This window comes from Paralichthys olivaceus, chromosome 20 (assembly GCF_024713975.1).
Source record: "Paralichthys olivaceus isolate ysfri-2021 chromosome 20, ASM2471397v2, whole genome shotgun sequence".
Taxonomy (NCBI): domain Eukaryota; kingdom Metazoa; phylum Chordata; class Actinopteri; order Pleuronectiformes; family Paralichthyidae; genus Paralichthys; species Paralichthys olivaceus.
The window spans coordinates 3,280,917-3,299,748 of record NC_091112.1 but is presented as its reverse complement, the minus strand read 5'-3'; the positions used below and the strand labels follow the sequence as shown (position 1 = coordinate 3,299,748).

The 18,832-nt window shown below is 45.1% G+C and overlaps 1 protein-coding gene across 27 annotated transcripts in view; it reads right to left on the bottom strand.

The window, feature by feature from the left end:
- Positions 1-18,832, bottom strand: part of pleca (plectin a) — an 80,788-nt gene that overhangs the window by 33,785 nt on the left and 28,171 nt on the right. For 4 of the 27 annotated variants that reach the window (XM_069516414.1, XM_069516422.1, XM_069516419.1 and 1 more), the window contains exon 1: positions 7,323-7,476. The exons of 14 other annotated variants lie outside the window; for them this stretch is intronic. In XM_069516414.1, coding sequence (XP_069372515.1) covers positions 7,323-7,425 — 103 coding nt within the window. In that variant the 5' untranslated portion in view covers positions 7,426-7,476. Of the gene's footprint in view, positions 1-3,054; positions 3,367-7,322; positions 7,598-10,336; positions 10,460-18,832 lie in introns of those variants that run through there. 9 more of the 27 variants (XM_069516411.1, XM_069516412.1, XM_069516415.1 and 6 more) reach the window with 6 other exon arrangements.

Here is an 18,832-nt window from a genome sequence, read left to right as displayed (position 1 = left end):
TGTGATGAGCCTGAACACAGAGACCCTGCGAGGAGGCGGCAGAACGAGGAGTGGAAACAACGACCTTGGCTTTCAGGAACCACGAGAAAACTTCACATCAGGACAAAGATAAAGACAAACAAGCACCGAGGGTTTTGTTTCTAATGAGAACAATCTGTCAGACTGAACTTCAGAGCGAAGCATCAGGTTTGGATTATTTTTTCTTGAGATCTGTTTCCAGTCCAGTATAAAAGCTTCTGTGTGGAAGAGTTCTACGCCACAAATGCACAAATAAAGACAAAAGAAACAGCACGTCTATGCTTTCAAAAAGAGTCTTAATGGAGTAACCACACTGCTGCAGAGAATGATCCCGACACAAAGCAGCTATTGTGGCTCAGTGTGGACGTAGACAACAGTGAGCGTCTGTGTGCATGAGAGCAAGAAGAACAGCAGGATTCTTACATGTGCATTCTTCTGCAATAAACAAATTAAAAAAAAAACTAGATGTTCTGCAAAAACATCGTCTCTGACTAAATCCAAACACACTTCGCTCTGTTTTGGAAGCAAGCTTTAGATGTTCAGGGGCTCTGAACTAGCACCTCCACGCTACCACATACATTTCCTGAGGCACCTGAATACCTGCAACACCTTTCACCCTTGGGAGCATCAATTTTCCGTGCAGACACTGACATCAGACCGTAAAGGAGAGATTTTTGGGATGCCAGCAGAGGGAGGTGGCTTGTCAGGGCTTGAGAAATGAAAGCTGCCGATGTTACGAGGTTCACCAGACCTCAACCCTGCAGGCTGCAAATAAACCCAATATGAAACCCTAGAATTTTAAATATATATATTTTTGCAAAAATCTTAACATGCATGCAAAAAGGCTGCAGACATTTTTACGGCTGAGAGAATTTGTGCAAATGTTTACTGACGGCAAATAGCAAATATTTACTTGCTGCTGCTTATTCTTGCATTTCTAGCTTTGCTGTGATGTCGTCCGGACCAAAACAAAACCTCTATGTTATTTAAAAAAAAAAGTCCTTTCAACCGTTATCAGAAACACAGAGAAGTATTGTGTGGGCAGTTCTCCTTTCCCTGCTGCTGATAACACGCAGTGATAAACCTGAGTGAGCTGATAGGAGTTTTTACAATGACAGCAAAGCATGCTCGTCTATGCATTCCTGCACAGGGTGCGCCCTCCCTGCTCGCAGACAGGGGGAGCCGCCTTTCTGCGATAACACCGACCCGGCCCCAGAACTCTCACTGTTCATCTGCACAAGTGACAACACGCAGCGTCAGCCCCTCTGACCAACACAGAACCAACACTGATGGGATTTAAGACGGAGGGATGAGGGTGTATGAAGGATGGATGGTTCAGAGAGGGAACTTTGACATGGTGAGGAATGGAGGCACCGCAGGGCATTGTGGGGGCAGATCCAGCCTGAAGCTGGCAGCGGAGGGGGCAGGAACGCACGTATCTTTGGAAGAAGACAAAGATCTGTCTGCTGTTATCACTGTGAGGAATTTAGTCCAAAAACAAGTCGTGAGACGAGAAGGAAAACATGGAAATGGATGCAGATGGACAATAAACTCAAGTGAACTCCAACAACACTGAGGGATTCATTGGGGCAATGATGCCATTTGAAGTTTCTCCTTTAAGTTGCCCACATCAGATCCTCCCTCCATAATTAAAAAGAACTTATGAATCCATCTTTCTTTCACAATATGAAAATCATTTCCAGGCAGCGTGCGAAACAAAACAGCACATAATCAGCCCCACGTGGTGTTTCCAGTCGTCTGATTACGAAAATATGAGACTGGATATTTGCTGGATTTATGACGAACAGATGGGACAGCACCAAGAGCAATTAAAGAGCTAATTGCTCAATGCTCGTTTGTCTCCCTCTACTGTTGGAAAGGCTTCAGTACAGGAGAAAGGTTTTTCATTGTTTAACCAGTAGCCAAGAAACGTTTCATCTGTAATCAGAGCTGAGGCTACTGTGAGGAAAGTCCAGGGTCAGTCTGGGCCCTGCAGAGTCGGCTCGTGTTTACAGATGAGTCACTTCTGGTTGTGGGAAGAAATGTTATTTGTGAGAGTGGTTGCTATGACAAAGCAGCAGAAACACACGGACTCTGCCAGTTTCCAGAAAAGCAGCTCTGGCCTCAAACCTCAAGAGGAATCTACAACAAGATTCCTCACAGCACTTAGACCCGGATCTGAGAGACGTCAGATAATGTCTGTCAAATACTCGAGAGGGTAAACAGAGAGCGGTGTTTACTTTAGTTTGCAGGTTCAGGTTGAGTCACTGGTGAAATACTGAGAGGCTCACTTCACAAGATCATCTTCAGATCCTCTTCAGATCCTCTTCAGATCATCTGCAGCCAAAACGTTTATGTAGCTTTTCATTATCAACTCGGCTGCCAATTATATTTAAAAAAAAAAATCTATTCAGTCAAAAAATGATGAAAATACTTTTGTTGACATATTCAAATCATTAGTTTTGGCCAAAAATTTACACAATTTGCAGAAATTGCAGAAAAATGTATTTTAAACAATTCACTGATCAGGAAACTTTTTACAAAAATAATAATTGAATCATCTCTGGTCTACATGATTATTATTATTATTATTATCATTTTTATTTTCTTTGTTACAAAAGTCTGATCACTCTTGCTGTACAGTTGGGGAGGTCTGGAAAAAGTGAATCCATAAATCATTTCTATTATAAAAAGTCTTATATCAGTTTGATTTGTGACCAAAGACATTTTCAGTTTATCGTCTGAGAAGCTGAATTATGGTCTAAACTGTTACTCAAACAATTTACAGATCAATGCACCTCCACATTATTTATTATTATAGTAATATATATAATATAATATATTACAAAAGTCTAACAACAGAGTAATAATAATAAAAGTTGGCTGGTGGACGCCCAATCCTCTCCCCCCCTTGTCGTCCTCTGATGGAGGAGTGGAAAAGGTTAACACCGTCACCACCAGCTGCTCCTCCCCTCCCCTCCCCTCCCTCCTCCTGTTACTGAGAGATGGAGACGGCGGCTGAGCGCTCGGACCTACCTGCGCAGCACATGCGGCTGTACAGATGCGCACCCACTTCTCCACAGCTCATTTCGTGGATGTAGTTGAACCGTCGGTATTGCATCGCCCAGTCCGAGCCTCCGCTCCAGGACGGCGCGACGGCCACGGCGGCGGCGGCGTGCGTCTTCTCCTCCACTCCGGCCATCCCGGTGTGCGTTTGTGCCGCGCGTAAAAGGCACGGCGCGCCACAGTTGTCTCGGAAACGCCCCTCGCTCTCGCGTAATTCTCGTGTGAGGAACGAGCAGTCGAAACTTTTTCCCTCTCCTCTACCGAAGCCACATGGAGGAGAAGAGAAAACCCGGGGTCGTGTCAGATTGCAGACACTTTGTCACAAGCCCAGCCCCCTTTTGTTTTGTCTGCCGGAGAGCTGCTGCTGTGTCCTCCACCGCTGTTTGCTCCGTGCGCCGTGCGTAAAAATGATTTGTGCCATTAAAGCGCACAAGGGAGGGACATCCCCGAAATACTCACACCGCGGGGGGTATGTGCACAACTTAAGAGTCGTGCACGCTATTTTTGCATGTGATGTGCGAGCCTCTCCCAGGATTACATAACGCCCCCCGGCCCCTTAACTCAAAACAGAGCAACTCCAGTTGGATGTGGTTATAACCAGCATCGAGAGACTGGTTTTTAAAACTGTCTCCGAGGCCGTAGGGACAGTTCCCAGGGAGCAGGCACAGAGCAGGTACAATAACTCATCACCTTCCTCCCACATCCACAGCAGCTGCAGGTGTTAAAAAACCACGGAGCCTTGTTTTCTCTCTGTCTCCTTCTGCGTGTTTCACATTCATGAGCAGGTACTGGCTCATTTTCAAGGAGGAACAAACAACAACGTGACAGCAATTAGGTTTGATGTCATGGCAGCAAAAATGTCATCTACGGTGAGGGAGTGGTTTTTATATACCTACCTGGCTCTGACACTGAAGTGGAAACACTCAGTGGGTGTATCTGTACATTTCCAGTGAGAACAAGCCGATTCAAAACTTAAAAAACAGACTGAATGTCTACGTCACAAAAGCACAACTTGATATATCAAGAGTAAACCCATAGAAGCTGTTTAAGAATTAGTTTGCGAGACTAAAGTTTATCGCATCTGCTCACGTACAATGCAGCACATGTTTGTCATTAAGTCTCAGTTGTTTGTCTTTAACTGTTTAGCGAACAAAATTATGGAAAAGTATTTGAGGCCATGCAAAAAAAAAAAAAAGGAAGGAAAGGGGGAAGAATTTTTCCGTTAATTAAGTCAACTTCTCTTCTGAACAGTTTTCAGCAGAATCTGATTATCACACTGTTCGTGTGCTAAAGGAGAAAGATTCCCCTTGTTATTAAAACCTCACGAGGAGTTTTTGTGGAGTCGCATATATTAAGCAGCTTGATTTATTCTTAAAAGTTCATCTCCTCCCGTACAAAATAAAGGAACTGAAGTAGTTTAAGCTCAAGTTTGAAATATATTGGAAGTTGTTGGTGAAAAGAAACCGTTCTTCTCCAGAACACATTCACGAGTGATATCTGATCTGTGTAATTATCTGATGACCTTGGTGTCTGTACTGTACCGTGTGTTTGTACTGTGTGTTTGTACTGTGCCAGTTGACAAGCCTGACTGCGAGAGAGGCTCATCACTAATGTGTTTCATGTTACGCTCATTATTCTGCAGGGCATGCTGGGACACGGTGGGCGTACGGCATTGTTCTCTGTGTTTGACGAGTCCCTGGACAGTGGCATGTTCTTTTTCTCACTTTTCAGTTAAAGTGGGTGGGGGTGGGGGGTGGGGTGGGGGGGGGATTGGTTGGACCTCCCTCCTCAAGTGTGTCATTACTGCCACAGTGAAAGTAGACAGGAAAGTGAGTCACAGCTGTGCACCGCGTGCCGAGACCTAAACCCAATCCTGCAGCACGCTGTATGTGGCATATGTGGTTTAGGCAGACTGAGTTTTCTTGGGTGTGGCTTCCGAAATGGATTGGACAAAAATCGGCGTTAAAGGCCGGTGCCGTGAAGTCTTGAGTCTTCACAGAGACAAAAGCATAAAGGAAATCTGCCAGGGACACAAAGAGGGACGACGTCACACGTGTTCAGGATCTACAGACGTCTTCAGTGGAAGTCGTATCTGTTTATGGTTTATAGAGAATCATAATGACTTTGTGTAAATGGCTCTTTATCAGTGCGCCCACACAGAGATCAAATTCTTTTAAAGGGGCCCGAGGATCTGCGTGAATCCCCCCCCCCTCCAGTTTGTTTTGAGCGTATCCAGGAAACACAGCCCCCCCCCCCCCCGTCCCCAGTGTCGAGTTCACTACCATCAGCCGGACGACATGTGTGGCGCTCCTGTGCTTTTTTTAAACCTGGCTCTGGGTAAAATCACTTTTAACCTACTTCCACCTTCCCACTGTGTCAAAGGCACCTTGATGCACCGGCAGACCAAACGTCCTACTCCACACACCCTGGGTGGGTGCGTACGACATGTGACTCCGCAGATGCGAGGTTTGCAATGGACGTGGAATGTAAACAATGACCACACTTCAACACAATCAATGGCGACGCCTCCCTCCTCTTTAGAAATCACATCATTTAAGAAAGATGCTGGGAAGAGGGAATACGAGCTGCTGAAGTAGAGCGTCTCCGTCCGCACTGCGGCAAGTTCCCAGCTGAAAGCAGATCCCGTCAAATGCTAAAAGGTTGATTATTCACAGACGGTAGAGATAACATGCAGCTAAGGTTTGCGATGCAATGTTTGCCCTCGATTTCCCAGTGAAATGAGTCTCCCAGGAAACGTTCATTTGACCAGAGCACCAGGCGTGTACAGTTTACACAACAACACACAGTCGGACGTGAGCTGCAGCTACAGTCGGAACGTTTGAGTTAAATATCTTTTCTGTTGGTTCTCTGTTTTTCGCTCCGTGATCGGCATGTGCAGGAGGAAGCGATTGAGATGAGAGTCACTCAACCTGTCGTAAATAACTCTGACAAGTCATTGTTGAGAAAACATCTTATCTGCTCAAGGTGTGTCCCCCTCCACTTCCTGGAGAATTTATGACATCTGGTTGACGACTGGGAGAGATAATGTTTAAGTACAGTATCAGCTTCACCTCAGCAATAGAACACATTTATAGAAGGTGTGCTTCCTTTCAGGCTGCATCCACATTTCTTTGTTTTCATTTGAAAACTCAGCTACAGACACTTCTGACGTCCACACAACTCTTTCAAATTTGCTGATTTGTCCGGCTCCTATCAAACAACCAGCGGAGACCTTAAAAGCTGTATTGCAGTTAAAATCTGTATTTAAAGATTTAAAGATACAACTGTTCATTTTGCACTATTATAGTTTTCAGGCGAGTTAGAATGGAAGGGGAAAACACAGTCGAATAGTTGCAGCCTTAGTAACATTTTACACTCCCTGTCCCATGCAGTTTATAATGCGGTTCAAAGGTAATTCATAGTTTTAGGACGCTTCATTGTCTATTGTGGATTTACTGAATTGTCTGAGTCCATCGTGGACAAACTGGTTCCTCAGAGCCAGAGAAAAACAAGTTTTCCTTATCGGCACCTGCAGGTTGGCAACCACCATCTCTTCATTTGCCTGCGGCAGTGTGGCCGGCAGAGGAGTGGCCAGCAGCCAACATGTGACAAGTCATGTCAACAGAAAAGTCAGCGAGGTGTGTCTGGTGACATTAAAGAGCCACAGATGCCTGAAGTTTCCCTTCAGGCTCATCAGATTCAGCTAATTCTTTTTCCACTGGCAAGCACGTGAAGGGTTGCTAACTTTAAAAGGGTTAAGAGGAAACCGGCAGAACAAGCCCATTAACTACACAGGATTAACCCAAGCCCAAGATAACACTCTGATTACAGACGCAAACTCGTATCAAGTCACCTTAAAGTGCCCTGGGACACGAGTCAGGTCTCTGCAGAGACACAGCCTGGAGGATAAAACCCCAGCAGAGGAGGTGCTGAGGTCTGCACACGAAAACCTCTGACGAAGCCAAAAAGCCCCTGACAGAGCTCCAGCTCCGACGTCACCACTCTGCAGTCAGCATTTACAGGGTTAACAGCAACATCTCCATTCCACAGGAAACTGAGACGTGTGAGGGGGAGAGAGGAGGAGGAGGGGGGAGCGAGGAAGAGCGAGAAGGAGTGTGCACCACAAAAACAGGCAGAGGACAAGAGAGACGATGCAAGAGGACGGCCGGAGAGAAACTTCTTTCTCCTCTCTTTCCCCCCGCAGTCACCTCCTCCTGGAGGGAGCCTGCTCCTCTTACCTTGCTTCTGGCGCACTCTCCACTGCCACACCGCGATCAAGGTAACAATGTGGCCCACAACCACCAGGGCCGGGAACGCATTTCCAGGGGGGCTTGCCGGCATCGGGCCTGTTTTCAAAGTGGAGAGTCCCAGGGCTGAGCAGACAGGTGGGCCGGGCAGGGGAGGGGTCAGAGGTGAAGGGGGAGTAGACGTAGGGGGGGGGGGGCAGCGCCTAGGGGTGTGGTGCCATCTCGGACCTTTAAACGAGCGCTGCAGCCAAGTTGTCCGCGACTTTAACGATAGAGAGTAGAAGGAAAGAGCACCCCTCCCTCTCCTCCTCTCTTCCCTGTGACTCAGTGCTCTGGCAGAGGTGGCCAATCTCCCTCCCTGCCTCCCTCCCTCCCTCCCCCTTTTTTCCACTGTACTTTACAATAACTCTCTTTCTTCTCTTCACTTCTCTTTTGTTTAACTTTGCACTTATTTTAAAATGGGCTCTGATTCTCCCTGCACTTTGCAGTGGTTCAACAGAAGTTGTATCCTCTCCCGGGGCTCGGGTGATTCTGCTGGTTTTGCCTCCACGCTCCTGCTGCTGCCTGTCTGCAGGAGTTAATAATATATGAGGCGGTTTGTGTCACACACACACACACATTCACAAACACACACACTCAGACTCGGCTCAGCCCTGATAAGAAGCAAAACTCCTCGAGTCAGCGTCGAACTTTCCAGCTCATTCATTCCATAGGATTGTGTTTTACCCACTGAAGCTCGTTGCAGTTATTTTCCATCGTGGTTTTACGATTCAGAGATCATCCAAGAACATCCCATTCCTCCTTGTTCCAAATGTTTAAACTGAAACCACGACTCCCCCGCTTTATTTTTCCGCTCACAAAAACCGCCCACTCGCTATCAATTCATTCCCATTATGCAACTTCAGTATGTTTCCCTAATTGCTTCCATACACTTGGAGAGCACCACCAGGGCCTTTAAGCCTCCCAGAAACTTATTTAACTGCGTTTTTTTTTCACTACCTACTGTTTCATAATCTCCAAAATACCAAGTTCTTCATTTAACCCTTAAATCACAAAGTGGGTTTTGATTTTCCCTCTGGACAGACTCTGTTATTAAGCAGCGCTGAGGGAAAATGTCTCCTTTGACGAGCCTGAAACCTCTTCTTTAAACTTCAAACCTGTCAATCAGCCCAAATTACACCTTACAGCCGTCACAGTGGGATCACAAGAAAATACCTCTAAGTGTTTAACGCCTTTTGTTTTCAGTGTTACATCACAGTATAGACTTTGAAGGTGCAAACATTCACACACAACACCTGCTGACATCACTGATGAGACATCAAAGCGTCGCCGCTGCCGGTGTCTCTGTTGTCAGGACATTGTGCAGCCGTTAGCGCGGCAGCGGAGCCGGTGTGACTTTCAGACCTATAGCCGCGCAGAAACCCGACACCAGGACCAGTGTCACGATCACACACCGATGGCAACGTGATGCCACGCGACAAACCCGGCTCCATAAAACAAGCAGAAATAGACGCAACCTAGACCTCACGACACCGCGGGCATGAGCGCAGGGTCACTTTATATACGGAGGAGAATTCAGAACTCTCTGGTACGTACGGGCCGTAGACACGCGAGGCCTCGGGGGATGGCACTAGATCAAGTATCACAATACAGTTGTCTTAAAAAAGAAAGAAATAACAACGTGACATTTATCGTGATAAATATCGACCGACATGGAAATGATGAAACTGATGATAAAATTCCTGACGGGTTGTGATACTGTGATTACATAATGTAGCCAGAGCTAACAACTGTTAGCATCCGCTGCAGCCAAACTGAATTAAACAGGTATTTTGTGAAGACTCTCAGATGTTTAGGATCGATGCGCACTAAACATAAAGAGTTTGTGTTATACGTGAACCAGGTCTGTCTCTCTGTGTGCTGTACTTGACTCTGTCATTCTTTTTAGTGTGTGTTTGTTTTGTCTGTTTTGTTTTTATGGTGGAACTCTGCTTTTACCTTCTTTGACCCTGTAAAGTTGTGTCTGTATTCTGTGAAAGCTTTGTTACTCAGTTGTGTTGACATTGGATTTGTTGACCTGTGGCTGTATTGATCTCTCATTCACAAGTTTTCATTGAAACAGAAACTTCTTCTTCAGCTGAGGCCGTCTGCAACGTGAATGTTGTTGTTAATAAAGATGCTGCTTGAACACAAAACTTTGAAAAACTACTTCAGTTTGTTCCTTTCGAACATTTTCAGCAAACTCTTCAACTGATATGACATTTTTTTTTAACTTGATTTAATTTGTGGCCGTGTCACGCAGTCATATGACCATTCAACAATTTCACAGTTAAGTTTAATGGAAGAACAGATGTAAGTGCCTCCGAAGAGCCGGTAGTTGAAGTGAGAAGCAGAAGTCCACTGGCAGCAGAGAAGAAAGGGTTATTGTGTCTGAGTCATGTTGCTCTGAAGAGCTGGCAGCTCGTTTCTGGGCGAAACCTTAAATTATCTCAGTCTGAAAATGTCAAATAAATCCCAGAAGTCTCAGAGGCTGGCAGCTCAAACTGGCAAATGAGTTACGGTGAAGACTGAGCGAGGAGAATGAATCCAGAGGAGCCGTACAGATGTCTGGAATAAAATCCAGGGGAGGAGTCAGCCCACTCCCACTCTCCTCACATGCCATGTGTTTGCTCAATGATTCCCATATTGTGATGCATGCTCCGCATACCCACACGTATACAATCAAGATTCACATACACGGTGCAGTCGTTAAGTAAAAAAACCCTTTGGATTTCAGTTAATGCCTGAATAAATCATCCAAAGATTTCCCTGACAGTGAAGGTGAGCTGAGGTGAGCAGTGCAAGGAATGTTTTAAATCCACATGCAGATGCTGGGAGTGGCACTGTCCTCACAGGGCATGCAAAATGCAAGAATCTAAAATCCACATCCTGTTGTGGCCTCACTAACTGCACGGAGACAAACGTCTAATTCTAAAATGAGACACTTCTGTAAAAATCAAGCCTACCGTCTGGTCGTCCAGGACAGAAACAGCAGCACAAGTCCATCTCCCCTCAGTGTCTTCACAACTTTTAGAGAAAACACTGAACTGCCAAGGAGTCAGATCTGACCCCACGACATTGTGTTCGGATCAAAACCGGAGGGGCGTGTTGAAAAAGCAGGAAAAAAACTGAAAGAGGGAGAGAGAGGGAGGCAGGGAGAGAGAGAGAAAAGCGGAGGCTCGGCTGGGGAGCAAAAACACCACAGAGAGTTTGATTTAATTTGCGAGGCTTTCCTCAGTGGAAACAGCATCTCATGCGTGGTGGGTTCTGACGAGCACCACTGGACGGGATCCATGCGCAGGGCTGCAGAAAGTCCCAGGGACACATTCACGTTTTAGGACAGGATTTAGACAAAGAGCGGAAAACATAAATTTTTGCCAAAGAGCTACCATAACAAAGACTTCTCTGTGGAAGCCATAAAGAAAAGAGCTGCAGCAAACGTCCTCGTATCCACAGGATGTGAATCATAACGTACGACCACTACGGTGCGTTTGATTTTTAAACCAAACAAGATGGAACAATCAGCTGGAATATTAACACAGCTCCATGATATTATCTGACATATTAGTCACATCAATACACTTCTGTATTGGAGAAGCTTCAAAGAAATGTTCTGTGCTTCTTTCCAGGCTTGTTAAAAACTCTTCTCATGACTTAAATGTCTTCAAACTATGAACTTTCGAACACTTGTGACACACTGAGAACCAACTGTGCTGAAAGAGTCTTGATTACTTGAGTCATTTATCTCACAAGCTCTCCCTGGTACCAGCTTATCAAACAGGAGGTTTCACATGAACTCAATTATCAGACTAAGTTGAATGTCCGTGAGCGTTTGGATATTCCTCAGACAAAACAAACAGTTTGACAATTTCACAATCGGGTTCTTGATATAGACGCTTTATAAATAAAGAGACTTTTATTTAATTACTCCAAGAAGATACCAATTTAATTGATAAGGAAATAACTTGATTCTGGTCCCAACGATACGTTTTAAGATCATTTGCTTTGTCTCATAACTTATCTCGTGTGGGGGAGACGTGGGGGAGACATGGGGGAGCCAGTCAGGAACCTTCCTCCTGCTCACACCCCCCCCATGATTTAACAGCAGGGAACACGATCCCAGACACAGCCGGGCAGCGTGGGTGGGATCTGACACAAGGTCATTAGTGGAAAGTTATGAACAATAATCTGCTTCACTTTTGAAATCTCTAAATAAAGACTTGTGTACATGTGGAATTAATCAGACAAACATCGGAAAAATTAAATAAAAAATAAACTAGAGAATCTATCTGATCATAAACACAAAGCTCTGTCCTGGACCGTTATCTGAGACGCTGCCGGAGAGAGAGACACACCCAAACCTCTCTCATCATCTATGCTCCGACACGCGAGAGGAGACTCAACGTAAAGTTCTTCTGTGCTGACACCTTTTGGTAAGAAGACAGAACTGTTCCAACAACCAAAGCTTCCTACCTTGGCCGTGTTGGATCAAAGCCTCCATGAAGTCTTTGGAATAATTCACTTCCATCGCAGCTCAACTGGTTTTTCTTGCAGATTTCTCTGTGGCACGTGTTAAATGTTAATCTGAGCTGTGAGACAGCAGGTTGCTTGCTCTATGCGCTGCCGTGGCTTTTCCATTCAAATATAAGTGAGGTCTTTATGTTCATTGCAGGCTGGGCTAAAACACTGAAGGGCAGATGAAAGGTGGCAACATGGTCTGGACGGCTCGGAGCTTCGCCCTCCTCGTGGAGGCACAGGCAGGAAAAGCTGAGTGTGGCTTAATTGAACTCACATTTCCCGGCCGCTGCTTAGTCACATTTCAGCCCCGACGACGGAAAGTTTCCACTCAGGATGTGTATTAAGGTTAAACCTGACAGTTTAATATGAGGACTGATCTTCATCGAGCTGACATCTCACGTATGTTGGATTTAAATGTGCTGCATGTTCTGTGACATGGACAAAATCAGGTGACTGGGTGTTCTGCGTCAAAAGAAGCTGGATGTGAATATAAATGGCATTTATTTTACCCAGCAGATGGCAGAATTACCTTCATCCGCCATTTAAATGCAAATATAAATATATATTTGCAGTCTATGATATTTAAAGCGTAACCAAAAAATAAATAAATTAGATAAATAGGAGAAATATATCTATATAAGGATCTAATATATAGTAAGTAATGCATCAAAAAATATAAAATGGAGTAAAAAAAAGGTAAATTCAACAAAGCCCTCACACGGTTTGTTTACATTTATACATGTTTAACTGCGTACATGCAAAAGTGGAAGCAATAAATATTATATTTCTGACGACACGATGCATCCTCCAATATAAATAATGACATAATTCACAACAGTACAGAAAACAGAGCCAGCTGTAAGTGACCTGATGGATTTCAGAGATAAGGCTGCACATTGACCGGATCTCTGGAGCTGGACTGAGATGAAGCAGGTCGTCCAGACAGACAATATCTGGCTAAACGGAGCTTTTGTTCGTAATCTATGGGTAACTTATCCGAAAAAGATTAAAACCATCATCCTCACGAAGCACAGCAGGAGCAGCTGTAGCGAGTATAACGAGCGATTGGCCGTATTTAACACGTACCTGATAAAAACTAAACTGGTGTGTTTGTATTTCGTTTGGAAAGAACAAACCTAAAGGTTGGCGTCCATAATCTCTACCACATCCCTGCAGCCAACTCTGCAGTCCTTCAATGGAAAAGCCATCAAGTCATTTCTTTCCTTTAAGAGAAGACAATTGTTCCTGTGTTTGAGTCTCTGTTTCTAAACCTCAGCTGAGGCCGAGCGACACTGGAAAGCTAAAGGAGTCCGGGACGACCACGCCTGTCAGAGGAGGTGAAACTACAAACAGGAGATCTGGAAACTGTTTGAGATTTTTTCTCCATTTGCGTTTAAGTAAGCCGCTGACAGCTGCACCCTCACAACATTTTAAAATCAGGATAAATCTCACGCATGTTTCTCAGATATGAGACACATCTGGTGTCACTCTTCTGTTTCCATCAGTCACGGCTGCAATAATTCATCCCACATAACATTTCGAATCCTCTCAACTAAAATCACCGCTGGCCTGTTTACTTGTCAACGGGACGAATGTGAGGCAGATTCCTTCTCTAGTGGGAGCAGTATTTTATAAGGGCGGGAGGAGCAGCACACAGGGGAGGCCGTAGGTTTGGTAACGACTCCTGCATGTCTGGGTTAAAGGGAACTTTCGACTGCATCATACCCCTGCGTACGAATACAGTAAGATCCTAGTCTGTCTATAAAGAGGGATGACACGATAAGTCCGCAAACGTGAGGGCCAAATCGTCCTGATCGCCACCTGCTGGCTGGCTGCAGGATAGGTCATAAATTCTGCCTCCTCCGTGTTAATGGATGCTCAACATTAAATACCTATACTGGGGAATGGACGAAATGGATGAAACAAAGGAAATGGGTCAGTACCACAGGAAATCGTAGGGGGCAGGGTAGTTCAAGCGAGACAGCCGTAGGACATAAAGAAGAAAATCCAGCAACGGCTCCAAGACGCGCAATGGAGACGCATCCGCCATCTTGTTTTACAGGCTATAAATAGGATGTATTTGAAGGTGCTTTAACTTTTTTTTCTGTGACTGACAACTTAAACTTTACACGCAGAGATCGCCCCACCCTTCTGACGCCCGTCAACGGTGGAACAATCCCGGCGGATAACTTTGGCACCAGGCGAGGCTCCACTGCAGATCATACCAGGAGAACAATGTGCTGCCAGTTCCCTGGTATTTTCACAGCCTGTCATGATAGAATTGGAAAATGATCTACTGCAGCGGTAAGAGAAGATTATCTGGGAGAGGGAATCACAAATCATAAACATGGCTAAACTCCTGCCTGTGTAGCAATAACGTCTTGATATATGACTCCAGATAAAATCACGTGTGGGAGAACAAAACCTCTCTCGCAAAAAACAAAAGAATCCAGTGTTTTTTCTTTCATATTCATCTTAAACCTTGATGTCTGTGTTGAGTTGGTTCACATAAGTTATCACCATGTGCTCTCCATTACCTGTCCCGTGGCTCCAAATCAAACCAAAAACAGCCGCAGCAACAGACTATTGTTGGGTTCTATCGCCAAAACACAGGAACGAGAAATAAAACAACATGAACCTGCAGAGAAATCTCCCCCCTTCACGCTACACTCAAAGAGTCCTCGATCGTAGCCTCGAATCGCCGTTAATTATCCCGAGCAGCTCCCCTGTGAACGTGAGTCTCCACGAAACACAGCCTGCACCCTCGGCCTTTGACCGGGTATAAATAAAATACGTTGTGTGAGTCCCTCCTTGAGCCGCGATGAAAGCTCATCTCCATGGTGGAGGTGGCAGAGGACGAGAGAATGTGGACAGCTCAAGGTGATGGTGGCTGCTGTTAAACAAACCCATTCAACTGTGCTGGCACACGAAGTGTTCTCTGAATTCCAGGACATACTTTTATAGACAGTAATTTAAGCTAAATGGTCGACTTCCAAATTGTTAAACGCAACTCTGCATTTTTGGCTTTTGGATACAAAGCAGTGGGGAAAAATCCTGGAGGGAGTGTCGCTTCAACAATTCACATGTGGTGATAAACTCTCACACTCAAACATTCAAAATGTGGCTCAATGCACAACTGAAGCCATTCTGCTGATGGTCACTGACCTGGGTTCACAGCTTCATGACTGCAGATTGCTCTTGAGCAAGAAGTCAACTTCGTACAGTTTCACAAAAATGTATTTCTCTGCCGAGGAGGTTTTGATTTCAACACTGTCAGTTTGTTTGTCAGCAGGATTATGAAAAAAAAATCACTGAACGAATTTCAGTAGATTGCGATTCTTGGATTTTCTTTTCTTTGTATCTGACTTTATTCAAGCCTCACTGCTCATACTAAAAGAAAAGAGATCCCTCACTTGGTGTTTTGCTCGGTTGCTGTGTGTATAGCTGTGAGCAGCAGTTCAAACGCAGCACTGCAATGCAGTTCTCTCTCTTTCACCCTTAAGTCTGTGTACCTGTCACTCGGAATCAGTTGCATGCGAGCGGAAAATTTGTGCATGGAAAGACGCATTCAACGCCTTGTTTTCTTTGTCAGCAGAATCACGCAAACAACGACAGACTGGATTCCATGGAAGTTGGTGTTAGGATGAGACATGGGCCAAGAAAGACACTTTCAATTTTAGCATCGATCTGCAAAAAGTATCCTGGATTTTTTTTTTTGTCCCTTTCTTTAACCTTGCCAAACAGAGTGGCAGAGCTAAAGTCTGAACTCCACTGATTCTACTTTAATCTGCAAAACTAATGAGATGTTCTATATTTTGGGAATGAGGAAGATTTGTCTTAAACTCAATCTTTAAAATAACTTTGGAAATGACGAAGCAAAGCAGCACAAACCATTGGATAAAAGTTTCAGTTGCAGAAACACTCAGCTACAAATGTTCAGTATAAAATCACTGGAACATGAGCTGCCCTGAGCTGAAATGGCCGACACTCTGAGAGGCTAATGGACGCCCCCCCGGGGCTGCTCGCCGTGACTTGGCAAAAACCCCTGAGCCGTTATACGAGAAAACCAGCAGCATCGACAGGATGATGTTATACAATAGAACCTATTTTTGTCCAAAAAGAGCACAGATCTAAAATGGTCGACCTGGAAAATGGCTGATGTCTGATGCACTTCGCCACTTTGCCAAATCAGATCAGAGGAGCATCATGTGATTAAGAGGAACTGAACCGCGGCAACAGAGGAGGAAGAAAAAAAACGATGGTTACTGTTTGATTATGACTCATCAACAACCAACGGCAGGGCGGGGCTGGCCAGGAATGTCATAGTAACCATAGTAACGTGACACACCAGAGAAATATGAGTACGTGTATTAAAAGGCCAGAGCAGTGGTCAGAGGCCATATCGTTGCTACTGGCAACAGAACAAACAAACTGAAGCTTCCTGGAAGTGAGAGTCACTCTGTGGTTCATCACCGCACAAACACAAACACCTCAAAAACTTCAAAAATGATTCGATCACGCCGATTAAATTGTTTTTCAGATTAGTGGCGATGAACCTCGTGACCCTGGACTGACCTTCAAAACCTCCCCGGTGATAAAAGCAGGATGGAGACGGTGGAACTGGCAGGATGAAGAGAGTACAGGCGGGTTTTTAACATTTTCATCCTCAGTCTATAAAACCTGAGAGCAAAACACATTCCTGGGCGGGAGAACATCGACCTGCACACATTCCACTAATAATCTGGTTTTTGAGAAGCTGCTGCTGATCCGTGTGTAAATACACAACTTCTGCATCATCGCGCTTTTCTCACAGGCTTCAATGGAGGTAACGTTGTTTTGTGATTTATTGGCAAAGACGGGATTGTTGACAACATACTGAACATTCCAGCTGACAGCAGATAAACGGAGTATGATGCGGGAGTGGTGTGAGAATGATTCAGTGCTCTTTAATAAGCTTTGAGAGGTTTTCTTGTTTTGAATAACTGTTCCCTTTGACCGACTCTCAGAAACAGAACAGATACGATCCTGTTCCTTTCAAACAAACTCCCCTCGCTCCTCCAACATAAACCCAGATGTGCGTCCTTCTTTGTGCTTCCGTCGGCCCCGGTGTTTGACAGCAGCTCACATAATTACACTCGAGTGACTTTTTCTCCACGGAGGCCGCATGGCTTCAGTCAGGCAGCTCCTGTGTTTTCATTTCTGTTGGGGATTCAGTAATGGCTCATTAAAGTGCCCTAACTGTCAGACTTAAATTACTGTCCTCAGAGTTACTAACTAACTACCAGCTGAATAGGAAACTTTGTCCCTGTGAGGAAATTTATCCACCGTGGTGCAACAATAGTGTGTTTGACTGCCGGATGAGCTCTGGCTAAGTCCTGGATGAAAGCCTGGAACAGCGACAGGTTCAGGAAAGAGCCTGATTCCACTTTGTCAGGGTGATGTATGTTGGATGCCATTAGCAGAGTCCTATATATCAGCTTGTCCTCTTTATAAACCCCAAAGCTGACGGTGTGAAATTCATGATGGCAACAACGAAGTGTCTGCAGTAGCAAAGACGCCTCAGAGCAGGTTTCTTTTCTCACACGGCGTCTCGCTGGCTGTTGTTGGCTGTTTTGTTTGCGGTGAGGGCTGGCGAACAAACAGCCCCTGCAGCTTTTATAACTTCATATAACTTCATGCCATGGAGGCTCTGGAAATGGCACAAGGGTGAGTGAGGGCTTTAAAACTTACAATTACTGACAGAACCAAATGTCAGTGGGAGGGATTCAAAAAGTGTAAGAGTACGAGTAGTTCTGTTGCTGGAATATAACCACTGGCAACATAGCACAAAGATAGAAAACAGCATAAAGAGCGTGTCGGCCGAGCTGTAGGCTTGTCCGGCCACTTACAGTCGTCGCCTAGCAACCGAGCTATTGATGAGAAGGTTCTTCTTTTGATTAGAAACGCTAAAAATACGTTGTTTTGTTTTTTTTGTTGTGCCAACATTTCAAAATAAAGTCTTCCGTCAAAATGCAGCCTCGTAAGGATGCGGCCCCTGAACTGAGACGCGGCTGATGACTTGAATTAAAAACAAGCTTTACTTTCGGCCCTCACAGATTTCTTCCCGTCATCCAGGGGTTAAAAAGCAGACGAGAGACAGAAGCCCTGACTGAGACGTAGCCTCGAGCTTCAGATCACATCCATTTGATTCACTTGGCTTCAGAGCGAAGTCTACGTCAGGATGACAAACATCTCAAAGCCTCTAATGCCACAAACACCAGCAGCTCAGTCTCGGCAGCTATTATCATTATTGTGTCGGATAAAAGGCTGCATTCATTTCGAATCAGGTCAAACACAAAGCGGGCGGGTAACAAGTAGTGGTGTGTGTGTGTGTGTGTGTGTATGTGTGGGTAACAAACTGAATTTGGATCAAACAGGGACAAGAACCAAAGTAGCATCAAACTCTGTTGTCTGAGGAAAAACCACTGGATTCACTGAAACCACACGACTGAAGAGCAAAACAAAGAGAGAGGAGCAGACGGCAGCTCAGTCCAGACCTGGTTTTAACATGCGTCTGTGACCACATGTGACCGGATCTCACTCCGCCGCTCTGTGTGCAAATAGTCATCAGTCATTTCCGTTCATGAAGACAAAGTGATGAGGATTTTAGCCAGATGCCAGTTTACAGATGTGTCCGATGTGTGTGAACAAATTTACTCAGGAATGCATTGGACAGATTTACACCAAACTTTGTTGACGTTTTATTCGGTAGGGAATCTCCAGATGATTAACATTTAGAGCTGTGTGTGTGTGTGTGTGTGTGTGTGTGTGTGTGTGTGTGTGTGTGTATGGGCTAATTGTGAAACTGCAGCAGGTCAGATGTTCGTGACCCAGGACACATTTGAATGTCTCACACCACCACTGGATGTGGTCGGATCACAGGACGCTGACCATCTCAGGACGGA